At 41.6% G+C, this 27,425-nt stretch overlaps 1 protein-coding gene across 1 annotated transcript in view; it reads left to right on the forward strand.

Moving 5' to 3' along the window:
* Positions 1–27,425, forward strand: part of PDE7B (phosphodiesterase 7B) — a 483,285-nt gene that overhangs the window by 146,433 nt on the left and 309,427 nt on the right. The window contains exon 2 of the mRNA XM_063443263.1: positions 26,825–26,885. Within this exon, the coding sequence (XP_063299333.1) occupies positions 26,825–26,885 (61 nt within the window). The remainder of the gene's footprint in view (positions 1–26,824; positions 26,886–27,425) is intronic.

Raw genomic sequence — 27,425 nt, forward strand, 5'->3', positions numbered from 1 at the left:
AAATGCCGATGACGGTCCTGAACCGTCCTCGGTCGTTAAGGGGTTAAAGGAACATTCTGGTCACCGTAACAACTTCATCTAAATGAAAATGCTATAATGCCAAGAAGCCCCTGGGTGCTCTTTCCTTTAAGGGGTTAAACTGCTCTCAAATGGTTTAACCCCAAAGGCTTCCTCCAGCTCCAAGTCCCTCAGTGGTATTCGGCATCTGAAACGGAGTGTCAGGAAGTGCAGATTGACGTCAGGCATGGGTGCCGCTGATTGGCTAGAGTTGACAGTTGACCGTCTAAGCCAATCGCTAGTTCCCGGTTCATAATTTTTTAAAACTTTTTTATGAATGGGGAGCTATTGATTGGCTTAGAGTGCCAGCTGACCGCTCTAGCCAATCAGCAACACCCCTACCCAGTGTGCTTCCTGACACTCAGTAAATAAAAGAGAACACATTACCACTGATATTTTTTTTTTACCTGGGGAGATGAGTAGGTCCAGAGTTTCCCTGCCAGGCCCAGGTACCAAAGCCTTATGATGTGGTGTCCAGAATAAAGTGGAGTGTTCACTTAATTTGTCCTTCCTACTCCAATCTCCTTTTCTTCTTCATTTGACAGTCTTCTTTTTCTTCTGACACCGTCTTCTATATTTGGCTCCTTCTGCTCCTTTACCTTTCTGCTTATTTTGCGCCCTTCTGATCCTTTCTCATTCTGATTCCTTTCTGCTCCTTCTTCTACTTTAGCTTTGTGCTCCTTGTTGTCCCTTTCTGCTCCTTCTTCAACTTTACCTTTGTGCTCCTTCTGTCCCTTTCTGCTCCTTGCAGGCCCTTCCTGCCCCTTGCTGCCCCTGCTCCTTGCATACCCTGCTCCTTGCATACCCTGCTCCTTGCAGACCCTTCCTGCTCCTTGCTTACTCTTCATTTAGCCCCCCCATGCCTCACTTGCCTAATCTATAGGCTGCCCCCCCCATGCCTCACTTGCCTAATCTATAGGCTGCCCCCATGCCTCACTTGCCTAAGCTATAGGCTGCCCCCCCCATGCCTCATATATAGGCTGCCCCCCATGCCTTACTCCCCTAATATATAGGCTGCCCCCCATGCCTCACTCCCCTAATATATAGGCTGCCCCCCCATGCCTCAATCCCCTAATATATAGGCTGCCCCCCCATGCCTCACTCCCCTAATATATAGGCTGCCCCCCATGCCTTACTCCCCTAATATATAGGCTGCCCCCCCACCATGCCTTACTCCCCTAATATATAGGCTGCCCCCCCACCATGCCTTACTCCCCTAATATATAGGCTATTTTAAACCCCCCCACCCCATCCCTCACTTACCTGATCTGTAGGCTGTCTCTGTTGCCTGCATGTGTTGCTCCCCTGCGGTTTCAATCAGCAGAGAGAAGCAGGGATAGATGCAGCTTCCTATCCCTGTCTCTCTCCATGCACCTACTGGCTGGCGCCGGTATTGCAGTTCATTTTAAATCTCACACAAATACAATGTAAGAAGAAAAAGAAACAAATTTAACCCTGCTCACACCAAAACTGCAGGGCATTCTATTCCATCCCAAGGACATTAAAGTCCACTCTGTCTAAGACAGCATGGAATGTCCTAATGTCGGAAAGGGGTCAATAAGGCTTTAGAAAAAAACATACCTCCTAACAGTGACTGCATTTGATGACGTTCAACATCTTCATTGACAATGACCAAGTGAAACCAGTTGTTGCAGTGACAGTGCCTCTGGGAGCTGTCAAGAAGAAAACAAAACAACAGGAAGAAACAAAATGGCAATGTTTTACATTGCAGGGTTAAAACTAAAGTGCCTCTGCAGCCAGAACACTTCATTGAGATGTAGTGGTCTCGATGTCTCTAGCAGGTTTTTTTTTTTAACAGTGTAGCTAATAGTAAAGAAATGCAAAATAGCTGGACATTAATGTTTTTCAATTTTATCTCTTCAATTTTTACAATCTGTTCACAATTCACTGCTATTTAAATACACTATGTAGTTTATTCAGTATAGTTTATATGAATCTTGGAATTGTGCTTACTGTAAATATGTAGAAGGCACAATTAATATAATATTAAATATCATTAATCAAGATTAGATTATTGAGGATTTATTACATGCTCAATTCTATTTGTATATTATATTAGAGATTGCAGAAGAGGGAATTGTGATTTTCAATTTTGTGTAATTGTTTTATAATAAAAGGACAGCATGGATGAATAAAGGTAAGGCGTGGTACAGAACAATACAACCTGAACGTGGAATCTACAAAATGACAAAATACAAAATATGGTGAAGTAAATACGGATAAAGTGAATGGTGCATGTGGTAGAGAACTTACAAAAGAGAAGTAGTTATCACGCCTGTCACCCTGTTAGGGGTCCTGTCCAAACCAGGGACCAGGTATATCCAATGGGAGCTGGATAGCCGTGGAAGCAGATGATTATCCCACAATATGTAGAAAAAGGAAGTTTCAAGCTCATTTGTTTGTAGGACAATATAGCTTCTTCTTAGGCTCAGGGATAAAAGGAAAAAAGAGATAGTGCAGTTTCCTTTTATCCCTGAGCCTAAGAAGAAGCTATATTGTCCTACAAACGAATGAGCTTGAAACTTCCTTTTTCTACATATTGTGGGATAATCATCTGCTTCCACGACTATCCAGCTCCCATTGGATATACCTGGTCCCTGGTTTGGACAGGACCCCTAACAGGGTGACAGGCGTGATAACTACTTCTCTTTTGTAAGTTCTCTACCACGTGCACCATTCACTTTATCCGTATTTACTTCACCATATTTTGCATTTTGTCATTTTGTAGATTCCACGTTCACTATCAGCCAAACAGGTTGTATTGTTCTTTACCACCCCTTACCTGTGTATACTACCCTTGGGTTATATACACGTTTTTGTACATATTTTATATAGTGTGTGTGAGGTACACTTTTTGGGGGGGTGTTTCTCTAGTGTGTTATATAGTATACATATCCTTTTGTATCTTTATGGATCAATAAAGGCCCACAGGTTCATCTGACGGGCTTCTTGACACTTATATGATTCCAGATGTACTCAGTTGTCTGATTAATGATATTTCTCCTAATAAAAGGTTTAGAATTAAAAACCATGACATTTTGTACTTGACCTCACCTAATACACTTTTACAGGAACAGGAAAAATCCTAGTTCATTCTACAAATGCTCTACTGTTTCAGAAATTTTGGATTTTTCAGGATAAACAGAAACGTTTTTTACTGGAGAAAAAAACTGTTTTGCTACTCTATAAAAATACTTTCTAAGTCTCATTTTCAAAGGAGAGCTCTCAGGAAGAATTATTTGTTTTCATAACGTTGCATCTTTCTAACTAAACCCATCCATAATTTAAGTGTAATATAAATGTCTAGCGATGTTATCATCAATAAGTAGTTTCATCTTTCAGCATTTCCATTTAACAATCCATTAAATACCTAGAAAAGCTAGTTAATCAAAAATATTTGACCTTAGTTTCACTTGTTAATACACATTTAGTTTGGCTCTGCTACTATTAATGAATTGTTTCCTTTATTGCAAATTTTCTCTTACTATCAATTTGTTAATGAATCAACCAATATTGCAGTGGTATTCAGTAAATAGTTAATGAATTCTATTTCACTAATTATTGGTCGTATCAGTGGAAATCTGGTATCAGTAGACCAGCTACATGGAAGCTGAGAGCCAGTTCTGGTCTGAAAACAGTGGACCTTACATTTTTTGCAACTAGATCATTGGCTACCTCCACATTTATCTTGATACATTTAGGTAAAGGAAAAGGACAGGGCATGATTTACCCTTCTTGCTGCCCCAAGGCCAGTTTTCTTTACTTCAACTCATATATATCATCAACATATATATAAATGCACATTGTTCCAGCACTCACTCTACCGGTCTTGTCTTTACCTGGGTGCAAATCACATATGCCAAAATATAAGTATCAAGGAAGTCCTTTGAGAAAAGGTCTTGAGAAAAGTCCCATAGAGGACTGTAACGTCGACACATTTTCTGGTGTATAATTGAACAATAAAATGTCAAGATTTATTTACAAAGTCCTGTGAGTGCATCTTCCTTGATACATAAAAAAAAAAAATTGATTTTCTCACCCCTCCTTGGTGGTATGTTTATTCCTCATTCTCGGGTCCTCTACCAGAGACCTGGGAGTTTGAGGGTTCTGTGCAGTATCTCTTCTGAACAGCGATCTCAGATGTCCCACCTGGAATCTGTGGAAGTCACAGCCCCGAGTGCTCCGATCAGAATTGGGACTACTACTGCCTTCACTTTCCACATCCTTTCTAGTTCTTCTTTCAGTTCTTGGTATTTCTCCACCTTCTCACGTTCCTTCTTCCTGATCTTATAGTCACTGGGTATTGCCACATCCACCACGATTACAGTCTTCCGTTCCTTGTCTACCACTATGACATCAGGTTGCATATATATATACACACAAAAAAAGTTGTATGTGATTGGATGGGTGAATGCGAGTAGCTTGGAATATTCGTGAAACTAATTTGGAGTATTCGTGAATGCGACTGAATGCTTGAATCATAAGTGGGACATGGTGGGTGTATGTAGGTAGCTTGTAGTGGTGTGTGAATTGTGGTAGGTTGCTTGTGGGGAAGCTGCATGTGTGGTCATTTGAGGGGGTGGCTTATTATGGCGTTGCATCTTTGAGGGTAGGCTACTTATTGTGTTTCTTGTTTATGAGGATGCTGTTTGTGGGGTTGTATAAGTGTGGGAATGTTGCTTGTGGGATTATGTATGTAAGGAAGGCTGCTTGAAGGGTTGCATATGGAAGGTTGATGCTGCTTTAGTGGTGCTGCTTTAGTGCCCCCCTTTTCCACCCCTCCCCCTCCCTGCGTATGCAAATGCCTACACCTTTGTGAGATTCCATGGATACTGCCATGATCCCATGATTTTGCAACACAGCACCTTGCTACAGTTCAGTCCCAACATACATCATGGTTTCTAGGAACATTAATGACCCGTTTGATATGTATTTTTGAGCTGCATACACTTTCTACAAGTTGTAGTGTGAATGTGGCACTCTAAGGAAATCAAATAGCGATCCAATTCCTTACCTGGTACCCGGTGGTGTAAACTTTCAGATGGTAAGTAATTCATGAGCAACAATACTGTTAAAAAAAATTGTTGACACAGCTTTAAAAATGAAAAGAAATGCAGGTAGGTAATCAAAACCCCAAGTTTCTTGTGGCAGATCCTTACCAGCACGAGTAATATCACAATTCATCCGTCCAGATGCCAGAAACACAGGCACTCTGAGGTCTACTCATAGCTCCAATGCTTCAGGGAGGCAGGCCACTTGTGTCCTATGCAAATGAATTCATGGCTGGCTGGGAAAATAAGTTTATTTATTACAGTCCAGAGTGGGATATGAACCTGGTCACCTACTGTAGATATACTGATGATTTTATTTTTATATGGACATGTTCTTTTTTTTTTAGACAGCTTTAATGAGAATGATTGGGGTATTTGTCAAACTAGCCATTTTTATGAACAAACTGTTATTTTTTAAAGTCGTGCCAATAAATTTACTTAACAGTATTGCTGCACATCAATTACTTACTATCTGGAAGTTTACACCACAGCTCCATATTGAGGTGGCTTGTTGGAGTGCTTATAACCTGAGCAGTCTCTACCTGCTCTGCGTTTCTGAGTAGTTTAATTCATTTGTATACCACTTGCATTTTTAATTAACAATATTACACTATATGTATGTTTCCTTTTTGGATTAATATTATGTGATTTGCACAATTATTAGCACTTTAAGCACTTTAATAAAGTTTATTGATTACACAGTGCACTTTGAATATAAAGCACCTTATATCAAGATTTTTTTGTTTAGTGGTTACTAGTGATGTCCCGAACTATTCGCCAGCGAATAGTTCCTGGCGAACATGGCATGTTTGCGTTCGCCGCCGCGGGAGAACACATTGTCAGGGTACCTGCTGTCTCTACCTCTGTGGAGGTGAGACACTTGGACGTTCTTCCTCGCAAAAGGGTTGAATCACTCGTTCCTCGCGGTTCCCTCGGTCGTTTACACGCCGGCCGCGAGGGATCCACTTCCTTTTATGACGCGGCGTTCAGTAGCCGACGTCATGACGACAACCCAACCCGATCTGTCAATCAAGCCCCAAGCACGAATGAGGATTCGTCGGGGGCGTGATTACCTGTTTAGAATCAGGGTATAAAATAGGGCTTTCTACCTTTGTTCATTGCCCTGTCGTGGTTCTAGCTTGTCTAGTCACTCAGTGCTCTTGTATTCTGTTAGTTTCTTTGGTTTTGACCCGGCTTGTCTGTTCTACCTCGTTTACCTCTATTACCCTTTGACTCGGCTTGTCTCTCGCTTACCTGCTCTCTCGTTCCCTCGACCTCGGCTTGTCTCTAGACCATTCTTTACTTACTACTTACGTTAGTCCGGCCATTCTAAGGTCCGGTATACGTACCCTGTACCTGTTTGTACTCTGCGTGTTGGATCCCTGTCCCGATCCTGACATTACGACAGGGCCATGGATCCTGCAGGTACAAACACTCAGGTTGGTCCTTCCGATTCTAGATTTGATGCCATGGATCACAGAATGGACCAGATGGCTCTAGCGCTGCAAGCTTTATTATCTCGATCTAGTAATCCACCGGAAGAGATGCGAGCTACGTCCATCTCCCCTGTAAGTTCAGGTCTAGAAGTAGCCACTGTAGGTGCTTCTTCCCGTATTACACCTCCTGTACGTTATGGTGGTTCTCCGGAGAAGTGCCGTGGTTTCTTAAACCAAATTGGTATTCATTTTGAACTACAACCTCGCTCTTACAGATAGGGCAAAGGTTGGATTCATTATCACACTCCTCATTGATAAGGCTCTGAGATGGGCCAATCCTCTGTGGGAGAATAAGAATCCGTTCGTCTATAATTATAATGCCTTTGTCGCTGCTTTTAGAAGAACTTTTGACCCTCCAGGTAGAAAGGTCGATGCAGCTAGATTACTATTGCGCCTTAGACAAGATAACCAAACCCTTGTGGATTATGCACTAGAGTTCAGGTCTTTGGCGGCAGAAGTTAAGTGGAATGAACAGGCCTATATAGACGTATTTGTAAACGGATTATCTGATGTAATCCTAGACGAGGTGGCTACTAGAGAGCTCCCTGAAAATTTGGAGGATTTAATTTCTTTTATTTCTCGTTTTGACGAACGTTTAAGAGAGAGACAGAACACTCGTGATAATATTCGTAGACCTTCCTTTAGACTAGCTCCTTTATTTCAAAGTCCTCAAACCACTATCCCAGTTTTTTCTGAACTTATGCAAATAGGCAATACTCGCCTCTCAGAAGAGGAGAGACAGTACAGAAGAAAGGAGGGATTGTGTATGTATTGTGGAGTAAGAGGGCACCTTCGCCTAAATTGTCCTAATCGACCGGGAAACGCTCGCACCTAAGTTTCTCTAGAGGACAGGCCTTGGGTGTTTCTATTTTGTCCTCTATACACAATTATAAAGATCACAGGCTTCTACTACCGGTTTCTTTAGCATGGGAGAAGGGAATAATAAAGACTATGGCATTGATAGACTCCGGAGCTGCTGAGAGCTTTATCGACCAAGTTTTTGTTTCTAAACACTCTATCCCATCCCAGCTAAGAGATACTCCCTTGGCCGTTGAGGCCATAGATGGTAGACCATTATCTGAACCTGTGATTTCTCATGAGACTATACCTGTTAGTTTGACTGTTGGTATCTTACACGAGGAGGTTATATCCCTTATGCTTATCTCTTCCCCTTCTGTTCCTATAGTTCTGGGGTATCCATGGTTAAAGAAACATAACCCTATTATTGATTGGGAGCTAGGGGAGATAACTTCATGGGGTCAGGGTTGCCAGGACAGGTGTTTACAGAAAGTCTCACCACTTTGCGTAGGTAATACACCGGTTAACTCCACCCAGTCTACAGACTTACAAATACCGTCTCGGTACATAGATTTAAAGGCAGTCTTTGACAAGAAGAATGCTGATACTTTACCTCCACACAGGCCCTTTGATTGCAAGATTAATCTCCTACCTGGTACTATGCCTCCGAGGGGCAATGTATATCCTTTATCCACTAAGGAGAACTTAGTCTTAGAGGAGTATATCCGTGAGAATCTAGACAAGGGATTCATTAGGAGATCATCCTCGCCTGCCGGGGCCGTTTTTTTTTTTTGTGAATAAAAAGGATGGCACGTTAAGGCCTTGCATTGATTACCGAGGTTTGAATAAAATAACTATCAGAAATGCATACCCAATACCCTTGATTACTGAGCTCTTTGATCGTTTAAAGGGTTCCAAGATCTTCACCAAGTTAGATCTCAGAGGGGCGTATAACTTGGTGAGAATTCAGCAGGGAGACGAGTGGAAAACAGCGTTCAATACTCGATATGGGCACTATGAGTACACGGTAATGCCTTTTGGGCTCTGTAATGCACCGGCAGTATTTCAGGATCTGATCAATGAAGTTCTTAGGGAATTTCAACAGGATTGTGTTATTGTATATTTGGATGATATACTAATACACTCTAGAGAAATTGAGACCCACCACAGACAAGTCAGAAGGGTATTGCGCAAACTCCTACAACATGGGTTGTACTGCAAATTGGAGAAATGTAGTTTTGATCAATCTCAGATAAACTTTCTTGGTTACGTGATTTCTGGGGAAGGCTTTAAGATGGATCCGGATAAACTCCAGTCTATTTTAGATTGGCCATTACCCAGGGGTCTCAAGGCCATTCAGAGGTTTATTGGATTCTCCAATTATTATAGGCGCTTCATTAAAGGATACTCTTCCATTATTGCTCCTATTACCAATATGACCAGACAGGGGGCTGACACTAAGACTTGGTCTACTGAAGCTCTCGTTGCCTTCAAGACACTTAAGGAACTTTTTGCTTCTGCACCAATTTTAGTTCACCCCGATACTACTTTACCTTTCCTACTCGAGGTAGACGCCTCAGAGACAGGTATAGGTGCCATCTTGTCTCAAAGGTTAGGCGTGGATAAACCATTACATCCATGTGGTTTTTTTTCCAAGAAACTATCTGGTACTGAAAGCAGATATGATATTGGTGACAGGGAACTACTAGCTGTTATCATGGCCTTAAAGGAGTGGAGACATTTATTGGAGAGGACCTTGCATCCTGTTACTATTCTGACGGATCACAAGAACTTGTCTTATATTGGGGAGGCCAAGCGCTTATCCGCCAGACAAGCTCGTTGGTCCTTGTTCCTCACCCATTTCAATTACGTGCTCACTTATAGACCTGGTTCTAAGAACTCTAAGGCCGATGCTTTGTCTCGCCAACATGAACCTTCTACTATATCTGAGACGGTTTTCTCTTCTATAGTTCCCAAGTGCAATATTATCGCCAACACTAGCCTCAGGATTCATTCTCCGTTGCTTGCCGAGATTATGAAGCTACAACATCTGGCTCCTAGACAGAGTCCTGAGTCACGGCATTTTGTCCCTGCTGAACTCCAACTAGAACTGCTACAATGCATTCACAATAGTAAGGTGGCTGGGCATCCTGGCATTCGTAAGACATGTTCCTTAATAGCCAAAGATTTCTGGTGGCCCACCTTACGTAAAGATATTAGGGATTTCGTCGAAGCATGTGAGGTCTGTATGAAGACTAAACGTCCTCAGACGCTTCCATGTGGGCTTTTGCATCCCTTGGAAATTCCCGAGAAACCATGGACCTGTTTGGCTATGGACTTCATTGTCGATTTACCTGTTTCTAAAAAACAGACTGTGATTCTCACGGTGGTTGACAGGTTTACTAAGATGGCTCATTTCGTGCCCTTACCTAAACTTCCATCTTCTCCTGAATTGGCTGAGATATTCGCTAAAGAGATATTTTGTTTACATGGGATACCTTCCGAAATTGTTTCTGATAGAGGTTCCCAATTTGTTTCCCGTTTTTAGAAGTCATTCTGCTCTCAAATGGGTATCAAATTGAATTTCTCTTCTGCCTATCATCCCCAGTCTAACGGAGCTGCTGAACGCACTAATCAAAAGATCGAACAATATTTGCGTTGTTTCGTTTCCGAACACCAGGACGATTGGGTTGGTCTGATTCCTTGGGCAGAGTTCGCACACAACAATCTCGTTTGTGATTCTACTCGTTCTAGCCCCTTTTTCATGAATTATGGCTTTCATCCTTCCATTCTTCCCTCGGTTTCTCCTTCCCAAGGAGTACCGTCGGTTGATGTTCATGTTGCCAATCTGAGGAAGTTGTGGGATCAGACTCGACAAATTCTTCTGCATAATTCCATGTTGTTCAAGAAACACGCTGATAAACATAGAAGGGCGGCTCCAGTCTTTGTTCCAGGGGACAGGGTATGGTTGAGTACCAAAAACATTCGCTTGAAGGTTCCTTCTATGAAATTCGCTCCTCGTTACATTGGACCTTACAGGGTCCTGACTCGAATTAACCCAGTTGCGTATCGTCTGGCTCTTCCATCTGCCTTACGCATTCCTAACTCCTTTCATGTTTCCTTGTTAAAACCCCTAATATGTAACAAGTTTTCCTCCACTGCATCCTCTCCTCGCTCTGTTCAGGTTGAGGGACAAGAGGAGTATTAAATCAATTCCATCATCGATTCTCGTATCTCCCGGGGGAGGTTACAATATTTGGTTGATTGGAAGGGATATGGTCCTGAGGAGAGGTCTTGGATACCTCAGGAGGATGTGCATGCGCCTCGCCTCCGCAGGGCTTTTCACTCCCGTTTTCCATCTCATCCCGGTTCCTTCCGCCCGGTGGGCGTTTCTGAGGGGGGGGGGGGGTACTGTCAGGGTACCTGCTGTCTCTACCTCTGTGGAGGTGAGACACTTGGACGTTCTTCCTCGCAAAAGGGTTGAATCACTTGTTCCTCGCGGTTCCCTCGGTCGTTTACACGCCGGCCGCGAGGGATCCACTTCCTTTTATGACGCGGCGTTCAGTAGCCAACGTCATGACGACAACCCAACCCGATCTGTCAATCAAGCCCCAAGCACGAATGAGGATTCGTCGGGGGCGTGATTACCTGTTTAGAATCAAGATATAAAATAGGGCTTTTTACCTTTGTTCATTGCCCTGTCGTGGTTCTAGCTTGTCTAGTCACTCAGTGCTCTTGTATTCTGTTAGTTTCTTTGGTTTTGACCCGGCTTGTCTGTTCTACCTCGTTTACCTCTATTACCCTTTGACTCGGCTTGTCTCTCGCTTACCTGCTCTCTCGTTCCCTCGACCTCGGCTTGTCTCTAGACCATTCTTTACTTACTACTTATGTTAGTCCGGCCATTCTAAGGTCCGGTATACGTACCCTGTACCTGTTTGTACTCTGCGTGTTGGATCCCTGTCCCGATCCTGACACACATGCGATGTTTGGTCCGCCCCCTATTCGTCATCATTGAGTAAACTTTGACCCTGTACCTCACAGTCAGCAGACACATTACAGCCAATCAGCAGCAGACCCTCCCTAGCAGACCCTCCCACCTACTGGACAGCATCCATTTTAGATTCATTCGGAAGCTGCAATCATTTTATTTTTATTTTTTTTATTATTATTTTTTTATTTTTTTTATTCTAAATGCAAAACATTGGTATATAGGGGAATATTCACTAAATGCCAAACATTGGTATATTCCCCTATATAACAATGTTTGGCATTTAGTGAATATTCCCCTATATAACAATGTTTTGCATTTAGTGAATATTCCCCTGTATAAAAATGTTTGGCATTTAGTGAATATTCCCCTATATAACAATGTTTTGCATTTAGTGAATATTCTCCTATATAACAATGTTTGGCATTTAGTGAATATGCCCCTATATAACAATGTTTGGCATTTAGTGAATATAGGGGAATATTCACTAAATGCCAAACATTGTTATACAGGGGAATATTCACTAAATGCAAATCATTGTTATACAGGGGAATATTCACTAAATGCAAATCATTGTTATACAGGGGAATATTCACTAAATGCAAATCATTGTTATACAGGGGAATATTCACTAAATGCAAATCATTGTTATACAGGGGAATATTCACTAAATGCAAATCATTGTTATATAGGGGAATATTCACTAAATGCCAAACATTGTTATACAGGGGAATATTCACTAAATGCCAAACATTGTTATATAGGGGAATATTCACTAAATGCCAAACATTGTTATATAGGGGAATATTCACTAAATACCAAACATTGTTATACAGGGGAATATTCACTAAATGCCAAACATTGTTATACAGGGGAATATTCACTAAATGCCAAACATTGTTATACAGGGGAATATTCACTAAATGCCAAACATTGTTATACAGGGGAATATTCACTAAATGCCAAACATTGTTATACAGGGGAATATTCACTAAATGCCAAACATTGTTATATAGGGGAATATTCACTAAATGCCAAACATTGTTATATAGGGGAATATTCACTAAATGCCAAACATTGTTATATAGGGGAATATTCACTAAATGCCAAACATTGTTATACAGGGGAATATTCACTAAATGCCAAACATTGTTATACAGGGGAATATTCACTAAATACCAAACATTGTTATACAGGGGAATATTCACTAAATACCAAACATTGTTATACAGGGGAATATTCACTAAATGCCAAACATTGTTATACAGGGGAATATTCACTAAATGCCAAACATTGTTATACAGGGGAATATTCACTAAATGCCAAACATTGTTATACAGGGGAATATTCACTAAATGCCAAACATTGTTATATAGGGGAATATTCACTAAATACCAAACATTGTTATATAGGGGAATATTCACTAAATACCAAACATTGTTATATAGGGGAATATTCACTAAATACCAAACATTGTTATATAGGGGAATATTCACTAAATGCCAAACATTGTTATACAGGGGAATATTCACTAAATACCAAACATTGTTATATAGGGGAATATTCACTAAATACCAAACATTGTTATATAGGGGAATATTCACTAAATGCCAAACATTGTTATATGACCTGTTTCTCTTTGAGAGCTCCTTTGACCGCATGTTGTGGGTTCAAAGCAACAGCTTCTAAATGCGAATGCCACACATGGAATAAACTACAGACCCTTTATCTGCTTATTGATGAAGAACTAATAAAGGAATAGCCTGCACCTGTCCATGAAACGTCCCACACCTGTCCATGAAATAGCTTTTGAGTCAATTGTCCAATTACTTTTGGTCCCTTGAAAAACACAGGGCTACATATTAGAGCTGTAATTCCTAAACCCTTACTCTAATTTAAATGTGAATACCCTCATGTTAAAGCTGTGAGACTGCACTTTAAGCCCATATGCATTATTAAACTGTAACTTGAATTTATTTTGGTAAACAGCCGAAATAACAAAATGTGTGTAAGTGTCCAAATATTTTTGGATCTAACTATATGTGTGCATATGTGTGTATCTATAGTATATGTTTGTTTGTTTTTATAGTAGACACAATTCTGCCAAACGTTTGAGTACATTATATTTTTCTCATAATTATCTCTGCTTTAAACTATGTCAATATGTTCACATCCCCTCAATATTTAATTATATGATCATAAATATTGTATCTACAGAAGTTGATAAAGATTGCATTTTGGTTAAATGAAAATGAAATAGTTATCTAATAGATCCAATTGTTAGAACTATTACATAAGTAAAAAAATACCTTTGATTAAAAAAAAAAAAAGAATGTAACTAGTGTATTGCCTTATCAACCAAGTTTCTGTGACCAAAGTGATAAAAAATCTGCAGAAAACGGTACTCAAGAAGATCAGACAAGATCAGGCAGGTGAGGGTGACCTAAGAATATTAGAACATGTTGAAAAGTTTGTGAAAGAAGCATCTAACTGTCCCTGTAATGCAAGCTCAGTTAAATGCTGCTACTTGTGCACAAGGTTTGATATCATCTATTTAAATGAATGATGCTGTTTTAAATGGAAGAAATGCTGCAAAGAAACCATGATTAAGAGTGCAGAAAAAGAGCATTAGACATGTCTGAGCCTAAGAACAGTAAAAACAGGTATTCGTGGAGTAGAAGTCAGTGTAGTGGACTAAGTCAGCGTAGGTAGTATTGGGTTGTGCCCAAGTGAGACGGTTCCTTCATATTATAAATAAAAGATTATTTCCCTGTCTCACCTATCACCATTCAGAGATTTAAAAAGAAAGGTATGGGAGGTAGAGACAAGGGAGATATGGTCAGATGGAGGTGCCAGCCCCACCAAGGGCTTGTTAATTATTTCCTACCCCTGGCTACAACACTTTACAGGTGATTGTATCACCATTTTTGATATTAGTAGCCATATTGTTTTTTGTTTTTTGTTTTTGGGGGGGGGGGGGGGGGGGGATTCAATATAGTGTTCCTTTGTCTGTATCATTTTTTAAGGATTCAATAAAGATATACTCTAATTATTAATGATTTTTGACATAGGACACTAGTAACGGTATTAGGAAACATAATTTTGCTTCTTATTTCCCTCTTCTATATATGCCATACTCTCTAGGATTTGTGGGGATTTTTATACCATGTTGTCCAATTCTTTCTTTTTGCCAGCAGTAGATCTCCCTTAGGGGAGATTTCTTTCGTTCCTTTTAGGTTCCTTCATATTTCATAGTAGGAGCCACACATGCGAGATACATGCTCATTCTCTCTGTATCTTATAATTGCATAGCAATATGGTAACCATTTCATTTAATAATACAAATCATTCTTGTTATCATATTATGAAAGTTGATGCAGTGTTTGTAGTCTGGTATGTATGAATTAAAGCAGTAATATTACTGAAACCTGTTGTCATACAGATGTACTCAAGCACTTGTCTTGCATTACATATTAGTGAAGTTTATTTACTGCAGATTTTCCTAAATTGGTTATAGTGATTCTTCCATTTTTTATTTGATCCTCTTCTGAACACAGCATCAGGTCACCCTAAGAAAGGAAAACCTTTTTTATGCCAAGGGCCATTTGGATATTTGCAACATAATTTGCGGGCCAACCAAAATTATCAGTAGTACATTGTGTGTGAGGGGTGCAGTCAGTTATTGTGTGTGTATGTGTGAGGGGTGTGGTGTAGTGTGTGTGAAAGGTGCAGCGTGTGTAGTGTGGTGTTTGTGAGGGAGTGCAGTGTGTGAGGGGCTGCAGTGTGGTGTGTATAAAGCGGTATAGTGTGTGTATGAGGGAGTGCAGTGTGTGTGAGGGAATGAAGTGTGGTGTTTGTGAAGCAGTGTAGTGTGAGTGGATGTAGTATGTGAGGGGTGCAGTGTGTGTGTGAGGAGGTGTAGTGTGTTTGTTTGGGGTGCAGTGTGTGTATTTGATAATAATATAATCATATTAATCACATATGGCTCCAGTGAACCCACTTTCTAGTAATAGATAATGGTGTATCCCATCTCTATCTATAATAAAATAGTCACTTTGAACCCTGGACCACTTTTTTTTTTCATTGCTTTATTTTTGGTCGAGAAACAGCATGAAACAGTGGTGCAAAATGCAGAATTCTAAGAAATGTTGACAACAATAATAAAAGGTGTTATTAGATAATACCAAGTACATCATCTAGCACAAGAATCGTAGTATTGTTATCTAGGTATGCCCGTATGTGAGCCGTTTCATCCACTTTGTTAGATATGTGCATAAAGAAAAAAAAAAAAAACTTTTTTATATTTTTAAGAAAATAGGAAATTTAGAGATTTAGAGATTCCCTTGATTCTTGCCATAGATATTATAGAACTCAGAAAAAATGCCCTTAATGCAACCAAACGGTGGATATTTACTCCATCTCTGGTTATCCATGTGCACTGCACACGTACCCAGCGTAGCTATATCAAGGGACAGTCAGAACCAGAGTAGGGTATGAGAAAGAAAAGTAGTAAGAAAAGACTGAAAAAGTAATTATAGGTAAGAAATTAGTTGGTCGCTGCTGGCGCGGCCCACACCCGGCCAAATATATCTTCGGGATGTGTCACGCCCAATTAGGGGCCGTTGGGGATGGGGGAGGGGAGAAGACCAAATGAGGCCCACACCACCTATCTCTCTGCAATATCATGAGCGCTGCTCTGGGTTATTCACTAAGGTTGTTTGTAGTCCAGGGTTCCCAAGTCTTCTCAAACATTTTTTAAGTGTTCTTCACCTGTGCCGTCATTTTATCCATCAGATAGTTATCTTTCATTTTGTCAAGAACGAGAGATATAGAGGGAACAGTAGCATGCAGGCAAGCTTGGGCCACAGCCCGTCTGGTTGCCAAGGTGACCCTATGGATCAGTTTTTGTTCAACGTAGTCCATAGTTTTATTCAGGAGGCCCACCCAAGGTGTCAGGTCCGGTCTCCTATGAAACATCTTTTCAAGAATGTCGACGACTTTGGTCCCAAGGGTTTGCACCAAAAAAAGGGGCACTTCCATTTTTTTAAGCATACGTGTTCCTGCTGGCAAAGATATTTTTCTATCACATAAATTATAATAAAAAACTACCGTATTTATCGGCGTATAACACGCACTTTTTCTCCCTGAAAATAGGGGGAAAATGATGGGTGCGTGTTATACGCCGATATCCCATATTTACTTACCTGTCTTGAAGCGTGGGCCAGTGTTCAGCGCGCAACGCGGTACTGGAACTTCAATTTCAGGTTCCGGTTTCCGGCGGGACTGAAAGGAAGTGTGCACACTATTGTGTGCACACTTCCTTTCAGTCCAACCGGAACCTGAAATTAAAGTTCCAGTACCGCGGTGCGCGCTGTGAAGCCGACCCACGCTTCAAGACAGGTAAGTAATTATGGGAAAAGAGGGAAAGGCCACTAGGGGACACTATGGGAGGGGGGGGACACTATGGGAGGGGGGGAAGAATACTATGGAAAGGGGGGGGACACTATGGGATGAGGGGGGAAACACTATGGGAGGGGGTGGAGAATACTATGGGGGGGAGAATACTATGGAAAGGGGGGAACACTATGGGAGGGGGTGGAGAATACTATGGGAGGGGTGGGAAGAATACTATGGAAAGGGGGGGAACACTATGGGAGGGGGGGAGAATACTATGGGAGGGGGGGAAGAATACTATGGAAAGGGGGGGAACACTATGGGATGAGGGGGAGAACACTATGGGAGGGGGGAGAATACTATGGGAGGGGGGAGAATACTATGGGGGGGAGAATACTATGGGAGGGGGTGGAGAATACTATAGAAAGGGGGGGGGGGACATTATGGGATGGGGGGGGAATACTATGGGAGGGGGGGGAATTTCCTGGAATTTCCTTCTGAAAATAAGGTGCGTGTTATACGCCGGTGCGTGTTATACGCCGATAAATACGGTATCTTCATAATGATTTATAACATTTCTTGAAACATATTTAAAGGGACACTATAGTCACCAGAACAACTACAGCTTATTGAATTTGTTCTGGTGAGTAGAATCATTACCATTAGGCTTTTTGCTGTAAACACTGCTTGTTTCAGAGAAAATGCAGTGCTTACATTACAGCCTAGTGATAACGTCACTGGAAACTCCTAAGATGTCTGTTAGAGATCCTTCCTGGGTCATGGTTGCCTAAAATGCATCCAAACATTTAGTGTCTCCACCCTCTGCATGCAGACACTGATCTTTCCTCATAGAGTTGCATTGATTCAATTCATCTCTATGAAGAGATGCTGATTGGCCAGGGCTGTGTTTGAATTATGCTGGCTCTGCCCCTGATCTGCCTCTTTGTCAGTCTCAGACAATCCTATGGGGAAGCATTGTGAATGGCTCAGGCAACCACTTCTGATGATGTCAGCAGGCAATGGGCAGGTCTAAAGGAAACAGGGATAAAGTAAGCAGCTGCAGGCTTGAACACAAGTAAGATTTAATATATTTAGGGAGGCATACGGGGACCAAGGTGGCTAGATGGCGGTTTTAACCCTATAGGGTCAGGAATACATGTTTGTGTTCCTGACCCTATAGTGCTCCTTTAATATAAAATCATTACCTGGTATTTGGAAGATCTGTATTGCTTAAAGGGACACTCTAACCACTACAACTCATTGTATTGGTATGGGGCTCTCACTGTCCTTCACCTCTGGCCCCTCTTCTGTAGCTTGGATAAGGCGTAATCATGGACAATGTAATGTGAATATTTATTTCTGTAATAACTGAGCCACAGCAGAAAAGCTGGGTTGTAGACACCTGGAGAACCTTTAATTCCACTAAAAAATTAACATGAACTGGGGTATAGTACCCACTGTCTCATGGCACCATAACCCTGACCACGCCTTCAAGACTTCTCTAGGGCTGCACTGTTCCTGTGAAACTCCCATACCTTCTCCATTAAGACGCTCACCCAGTCTCGATTCCTTCAAAAAAAATCATTAAAAACTCACTTCTTCAAGCGTATCAATTATACTGTTAATAGCTCCCAACTGATTCCTCTCCTGCAACTGTCATTACTTCTCTAATACTATCCTTACCTTTTGTGTCACTTTACCCCACTCCCTCTAGCATGTACGCTCATTGAGCAGGGCCCTCAACATCTGTTCCTGTGCGTCCAACTTGTCTGGTTAGTCCACACATTATAAAGTGCTGCAGATTTCTTTTGGCGCTATATAAATAATAATAATATGCTGCAATGGCTACAGTGCTTAAACTTCTTCTAATGTATGAATATTACCAAAACTCTGTTAGATGGTTTGGGTAGTAGTAGTACATACATGCAAACAGTCAGCCTATGGAATCCCTATTCAATAGGCTAAATATTTCTTTTGCATGTACTACTATAATGCATATATTCAATGTGCATTCAACTATTTTGCTGAACTATTATCCTACATAATAGTTCATACAAACATCTAACCATTCCAGTTCTTTCTGAATAATTCTAAAAAAGTAAAAAGGGGAGGGTTTTTCCCCCGTGGATGAGGAGAGATGTGCTATTTTGCGACCATGAAATATGCTCACTTAGACTAGAGGTTTTGATCACTAAGATGGTGAGTTCTGGAAGTTATTTACATTTTATCTGTGGTTTCTTCACATGAGGGCATGGATTAAATCTTTCTTTGAAAATGCTGCAGTATAAAATTGCATATAATTAATAGCTTTGGATTCGGAAGCATTTCTCAGTTGAAATGCTAAAAGCACTACATAAACAGTCTTTGGATCAGCATAAATATCGATCTTATTCCAAACTGGATTAAGTCCAATAGATGTCATCAAAGTGTACATAGGAAGATGCTAGGAAAATAAAAGGACTCTGTTTTTAATCTATACAGTTTTCACATTCATGATTCTTAATAGGATATAAAACACGGACACGGGAGGATAAATACTGTGGTCTGCCAACACTGCATTCTTTCTTATAGTCTTGTATGTTATAGGATAACATATTAAAATCATAATAAGAATGGGTATGAGTTGAAGTTGAAGATTGATACTAAACAGCCAGTAGGAATATCTGAGAGAGGGAAATTAATTTGAAATTATAGCATTGGGAAGGCAAAGCTGGGCATTATATTACCATGTTTCCAGTTGACTAGAATTAAAATTCAGTGATTTGCCAAATTCACAGTATTTCTAAAAGGATTCTACAAAGGGGCTGTGAAAAATATTTTTCCGTGACACTCAGTATATGCAAATGAGCGTATATCCCCATATAGAACATATGTACAAAAGCACTCCGTAGATTTTCTACATATTGTCTGTACTTAAAGGGAAATTATAGGGAATATTACCCTGCTTTTTTATGATTCATACAAATAATGCATTAGCACAGCTTCAAAAAAAACAAGAGATAAGTCAGTGCTAATTAACACACAAAATAACAGAAGGCAGCAACCTAAAAAAGGTGATCCCTCAAGACCCTTAAAACTAATATAAAACAAGCCAAGACAAGCAAAGGTTGCACCAAAGATAAAAAAAAAAAAAAAAAAAAAATATATATATATATATATATATATATACAGATAATATCAATAGTAGAGATAGTCCTAGTACAGGGGTAGGCAACCTACGGCACTAGTGCCATGCACGGCACTCGAGGTGCCTTTGCACGGCACTCAAGGCTACAAGAGCCAAACAGGCTCTGGCCTGTCAGGAGTCCCAGTGAAAGTTCAGATATCTGCTAATACGAAAAAGTGGTGAAGGACAATCCTCCATTTATGCATTGCAGCACGTAGAGGAAGTGATGTCAGATAACTATCTCATATCACTTCCTCCCAGCACTTGTGAATTGGAATCCACAATGAAGTAGAGCAGCCCGCAGCCTCCTGTTGCAGCTTCTGTCCTTGAGATGTACCTGGCCAGCCTGGTCCCCACTAAAACCCAGGGAAGCTTTAGAGCTGCAGAATAACCCTCCCCTCATACAAATAATACACTAACTAACACACAGTCTGCACAAACACAACACCACCAACAATCCACATACATGCACACAACCCCACATGCAGCCTCTCACATGCAATACCCCAAACAGCCCCACACATACACACACTACGAAATACACAATGTGACATATCCATCCACACACAATTCCACAAGCAGCCCCCATACACAGCCCAAATTCATAGGTATCATACACGATACCATAAACTACTAATGCACATATACAATATAATAGCTCATAGACGCACAAATACAATGATACAAAGCAAATGCAGTATAAATAACACAAGCAGAATATGGCAACATACACACCTCAATTTAAAGAAATAGGACCGACACGCTACAGGACATCACAATCACATTTCGGCACAGTGCTGCTAAAAGGTTGCCTACCCCTGTCCTAGTAAGAGATCCTCTTGTATAGATATTTAATGAATACACAGTATTTATATTGTGTATTTATTAAAGGTTTTTGGTCACTACCCTGTGCCAATTATCTCTTTAACACTGATTTTACCTCCTGGCATTTTACTTTTCCTGTACTCCAAGCAATCCTAGGTGGGGATCATACCACTAATGCTGATACCATAGAGCAATTAGCCTGCTCTATCCCTGTAAGTACATTTTTATTTTATTTTATCTATTGATATTTTTATATTTAGAGCACTATTAGTTGTCTTTCTAACCCTTTCCTGAGTTTTGGATATCGCTAATGAGGTGGACACTTGCTGCATATCCTATAAGTGGGGATTATATCGCTGTACGCCTATTATGCTAGAGCTGGCTATTGCTCACATAAATGTGAGTGTACTGCCATTATTTCTACTTATAACATATTTCTAATCACATTTATTTCACTATCCGCTGTCCTCCGTTTTTTGTCTTTTCAATTCTTTATTTTTTTTATATATTCTTTATTTTTGTTTCACAATGCTCATTTAACACATATAAAATGCGAACTGAACATGTATAAGATGCAAACATATGTGGTATAAACATCGAAAAAATATCATGCATTGTGAAAATATCATGCATTTTTTTTTTGAAAAGATGAGGTACAGACAGAAGAAAAACTCGAGTGGTCTCAGTGGCAACCTTGTTGTCGGCTGTCTAGTGGTTTCATGTATGTGTGCCCCAATGCTGTGGTATCCTAGTGATGCATGTCAGGTCCGTCGTGGGGGTGAGTAGGGGGGGGGGATTGTAAAATTGAGCCCATCGCTCCCTTGCAGGCCCATTCTCTCAGGTTAGGCCCTACGTGTTCCGTATGTATATAGAGTCCGGTGAGGTAGGAAACGTGCCTAGTCGCAGCTTGGGAGTCGTGTGTATAGTGTGAGTGCTAGGGTGTAGGTCGGGTTTGTGTGTGGTGTGTCTTGCTTCCAGGTATGTCAGTAAATTGTGGTGGTGGGCAGTCCTTCCCCAGGAGGGGGTAAATGGTGCAGTGTTTATCACCCTCAGGGTATGTCCTTCAAGGTGGTACGGCGGGCCCCTGCGCTTTCCGTGCATGTCTGGGTGCAAACTCTGGGACGTCGGCTGGATTCAATTGCGACAGGCTCCGTCCTCCCTGGCGTGGCTGTGTCAGGATGCCCAGGGTGGTAAGTAGTGAGTCGAGCTCCTGGGCGCTGGTTACTCTGTGTGTGGTCCCACCGTGGGAGAAGATGACTGCTCTTGGGGTTTCCCACTTATATGGTATATTCTTATTTCTTAGGTGCTGTAGGCTCAGCTGCAACTCCTTTCTCCATGCAAGGGTGGTCCTGGTTAGATCCGGGAAAATGGACAGTGTCGATCCTTCAAAGATTAGAGGTGTTTTCCCTCGTCCGCCGACGCCATTTTGTCCCATGCGGCCTTGGCCGTGCCGCGTAACAGATCTGCGATATCTCGGCTCGTGGGGACTTTATCTGTCCTGTTTTTTTTTGTTTTTTTGCCCATGGTGTTTCAGTGTACCACTGGTAAGAGGGTCGTTCAAGATTGAGAGTCTTCTCCACCTTTTAGAGTGCAAATTCTCTGGATGAGATACGGAGCTCAGGATTATGCGACCGACCAGTTCCCTAGCTGGCTCCGCCCCCTCAATTCTTTATTTTATTCGTGCAAAGTGTGAACAGCCAAATTTGCACTGCCACAATAGTTGGTGCAAGCGAATATGTATACATATAACATCATTAGTATGGCATTGAAAAACATTGCACGTTTTTTATAATCAGAACAGGAAACATGTTAAAGGTTAAACAAGCTTGTGCGATTCGATATGCTGATAGACTGAGTTAGTGATTGATTGATTACCTATGTATGAGTTTACTCGCCAAAGTCGTGCATTAACCTAGATTTTCGTGAGATAGGTAAAATGAAGCATGCTTAGTATAAGATACATTGGGTGAACTGTGTGTGTGATAATATGCTAAGAGAGACTGTGTATCTTTACAGTAGTTGGTCATGTTGAGAGAGGACATGAGTAGGCCCATGTAGCTGTCTTTGGAACCACCTGATCGGCTAGCGCTTAATGAAGTGTGGCATGACTCCTATACAAGGTTGCCAAAGTGGCATAGTGATTTCCTCAGTTAAAATTTGGGCAACTTGGGGCCTGGCTCACTTTGCGGGCATTATGGTCGTTGGCAGCCTGTGCTGTTAGTAAAGTGGTTATGGTGTCATGCAATACGGGTGAAATGAAATAGTCGGGCTGGAGAGGCATAATGAAGGTGGGGTGCTAGGAGAGCAATGAGTCACAGTCTGCCTGAGTGGGGTAATGTGGAACTGAGGAAAGTTCTCCTTGAATGGCAGACCGGATCCTGTCCCCTGACCATGCTGTCAGCCGATCCCCATGCTTGGCAAGCGGGAAGCTGGTGCTGGAAAGTCTTGGAGTGTGATGGTTGGTTGAGGGCAGAAGGAGGCCCCTCTCCAGCCCCAGACCTGGTATGATGCTGGCATTAGTGTCCGGCAGACTTGGGAACTCCGCAGGACCGGGTCTCTCCCTGGGTTGGCACCGCAGGGGGTCCTGATCTTCTTCCGCCGCCTGCGGCGGGCGGCCATCCGGCGGTTCGGGTGGTGCCGCTGAGGGGGACTCCAGTTGACCCTCAGCCCGGGTGGGCTTTTGGTGCGTGGGTTATATGCTGGGCAAAGTGCTGTGCCCGAGACAGGGCCTTGCCGCCTCTTTGTCTCCGGTCCCTCTCCTTTCTTTCCCCGTTCGGGAGGCAATTGGGTGGTTGAGCGCTCCTCCAGTTTCTCCCAGAATAGGGTGAATATTGCGTCCAGTCGTGTGAGCAGAGACTGCGTGGGCACAGGCCTTGATGGGCGACTAGTGTCTGCCATTTTGTGCGGCCCGGTGTATTCAGAGCCTGCGTCACAAAAGGCCATAGGAGCCTGAGATTTTGTGTGTGCCGGGTCGGTGGGGACCGGGATGACCCCCGCCGGTCCATAGGGGGGGGGACAGGAGCCCAATCCGGGGTCTGCAGTGAGCTGTGGCGGTGGGAGAGCGGCTGTCTCACCCAGGCCGACCATGCTGCTAGGCCGCGAGGTTTGTCTGCTCGGAGCTGGCGAGGAAGTACACTTGTGTGGTATCAGCTTGAAGGGCATGAGTAGGTAAGTTTGTGCTGGTTTGCGGTTCGGTAGGATTAGTGGTTAATTGCAGGAGCTGTTGCAGCTTGCGTCCGCTCCATTCCGCGGTCAGGCTCCCCCTCCCCCCGTTTTTTGTCTTTTATATATGCATAAGGAGCGCTCGAATTAATGGACTCGTCGTTTCAACTGAGGATCTTTCATTTTTCTATCAAGTACTTTATATTGACTCTCAACTATGACTTATAGTCACCTATACAAGAGGATCTCTTACTAGGACTATCTCTACTATTGATATTATCTGTATATATATATATATATATATATCATCTTTGGCGCAACCTTTCCTTGTCTTGTCTTGTTTTATGCACAGCTTAAGTTTGCATGTTTTGTATATAAAGCAGCACTTTCACCCCTTCCATAAAATAATCCTTATTTTGACATTGACTTTGTTGTTATTAAACTGAAATTACAACATAATCTAAATATATATAGGGACTACTTTGTCTTAGTATTTTTCCTAATAGTAAGCAGCTACCTTTTGTCAAGCCTTTTCAAGTCCCCAGCCATCACAAGCTCTGAAGGCAAACAAACTCTGTCTATGGAAGATCCTGCGACCTTGTGTGAGCATTTTAGTAGCTCAGATATTTAAATAATCTATAAATGTATACAATTTTTTTTAAAGTCTGTGGTATTCATTTTACTTTTTTAATATTTACATGAACACTGTAATTTTGCTTTTTTATTTTTTTATTTCATGTGTCACGTTATATTTCATGTTGTAATCAATATAATTATATTAACTGTACTCAGCAAAATCTCCTGAGCACAATATTCCAATATTCCATATGTATAACTTTGCAAATTATCAATCCTAAATCTAATCCTAAACTTATCCTAATTCTAATCCTAACTTGAACATCAATCCTATGCCTCACCCTCAATGTGACCCTAATCCTAATGCTAGCAATTATGTTAGAAAGATTCCCTCTGCTGATGTGAGCAGATGGATTCCCTTGCTGGCCCTAATCTGAAACTTTAATCCAAAATGCAATGCTACACCTATTCCTTAATATAACCCTAAACCAAATACTCAATCTAATTCTAATTAAAAGGGATTTTCTCCGCTAATATCAGTACTGATAATAGCAAAAGGAATGCTAAGCTTATGCAGTAGAGTGGAATGTTGCCGCCAGGGCGGCCTTAGGCCTTTAGGCGCCCTGTGTGAAAATTCTTCACAGCGCCCCCTCCCTGTCATTCATGTATAGAGTGTAGTGATTGTATAAGGGATTTATTAAATTAATAATGATTTTAAAACAAATATTCATTCCTTCTTTCCTTTTGTTGGGATAGGGGCTTGCTGATCTGAATCTGGTCTGCCCCTCCACTGGGTACAGACCATGCGTGACTGTCTTGCAAGCTCAGGGACTTGCAGTGTCCTCTGGTAATATGCGGCAGCGCTCTGATTATCCCAAACTAGGAAGACAGCTACTTATGTCCTATACCCCACAGAAGTCCAGGCCAGAAGTGCCAGACTACCTCCACTACACTACAGAGAAGCAGACTAAGTATGTCACATAATACTGAGAGTGGTTTTGCTTTGGAGCTCTGGATTATACTTATTTACCTTGACCTCTTTGGAATAAAAAAATCCAAAGAGGTCAAGGTAAATAAGTATACTTCTCCATTTATCACAGAGCTCCACAACAATAAAACTCCCAGTAATGTGGAGCTCTGTGACAAGATCATACACTACACAACAATACAACTCTAAGTAATGTGTCTATTAGTGTATCACCGAGCTCCCTAACTATAAGACACAGAGTATTGTGCATTTTATATACCAGAGCTCCACTGTAATACATCTCACTATAATATGATGTAATGTTTGTGTTGTCTATGCATGTGATAGGTGTGATGACTGTCTGTTACATGTATGCTATGTGTTGGCTGAGTGTGATATGTGTAATAGGTGTATTAACTGTGTGTGATATGCATGTATTGGTTGTATGTGATATTTGTGCTGGGTTTATTGGCTGTGTGTGATGAGTATTTAATTCAGATAAAAAAATGCATTTAGGCCTATGTGTGAATGCAGGTGTATATTTTTGCAGAGTTATGTGCACACATTCCCACAGTCAGACGCACACGGTTATACATACACAGTGTCAAATCCACCACATGCACACAGTCGCAGGCAGATACACAGGATCAGGCAGAAACACACAGGTACAGGCAGTAACACACATACACAGTTAAAGGCAAATAAACACACTCACACACAATTACAGGCAGACAGTCACAGACACACACACACAGGCAGACAGCCACACACACATACATGGGCAGTCAGCCACACACACACACACACAGACAGTCACACACACACACACACACACACACACAAACACACAGGCAGACAGTCACATACACACACACACACACACACAGGCAGACAGTCATACACAGGCACATAGGCAGACAGTCACACACACACACACACACACACACAGGCAAACAGTCACATAGACACACACAGACAGACAATCACACATAGTTACCTCTGCTCATTATGGAGGAGTGGAGGCAATGCAGCTTCTGGAGACTGGTTGTTGGGGAAGCAGGTGTTATTAGTTTATTGTGTGTTATTAGTTTAAGCAGACTGTGATTGTCTATTGTTGTGACTTAGATGATGATCAGATCAGATTTTATGACCAATTTGTGCAGAAATCCATATCATTCCAAAGGGTTCACATACTTTTTCTTGCAACTGTACATACTGCACAGTTGAATATGTAATTCAATGAATTGTTTACACCAAAGTTACTGCAGAAACTTTACCATGAAGACCTGGGTTAACTGCATTATTTAATTTTTCTCATTTCAGAGGTGTGGAGAAATCTCATTTGATGACCCTGACCAGAATGCCAAATGTGTTTGCATGCTAGGTAAGGTTTCCTTTTGATGCGAATATCAGCAAGTTACTGGCTTAACCACCATATTTCTGGTGATCATTACAATAACTGCATATATATGTACACTTAAAGGTATACTACAGGCACTAAAAAGAAGAGAATTGAGACTGCAGGGGCATAATCTATGCATCCCAGGGGTGGACTCACAAGGACCCCAGGCAATAGTAGATCATGAGGCCCCCTTGTGCCTACTAACCTGCCAGATACACCCATATAAGACCCACATACACACACCACCCACATGTACATCCTTGTGTTACAGAAAGGGTTGTAATGTAGGGATTAGGGGCTTTAGTGTGTGTAGCTTGCAAATTGGTGGGCACAAGGATCACCTGTGTGTGGGACTGGGGCTGTAGTTGGAAGTATAGGGGTTGTATTATGTTGGTTAGAGACCTTAGTGGGGGCGTTGGATGGTTAGGGTCTGTAATGAGGGCTGTACCGAGGGAGTAGGAGCTGTAAGGGGATAGGGTCTGTAATGTGGGTATATGTGCATTAATGTGGGGAGACAGGAGC

The sequence above is a fragment of the Pelobates fuscus genome, chromosome 2, assembly GCF_036172605.1.
Source record: "Pelobates fuscus isolate aPelFus1 chromosome 2, aPelFus1.pri, whole genome shotgun sequence".
NCBI lineage: Eukaryota > Metazoa > Chordata > Amphibia > Anura > Pelobatidae > Pelobates > Pelobates fuscus.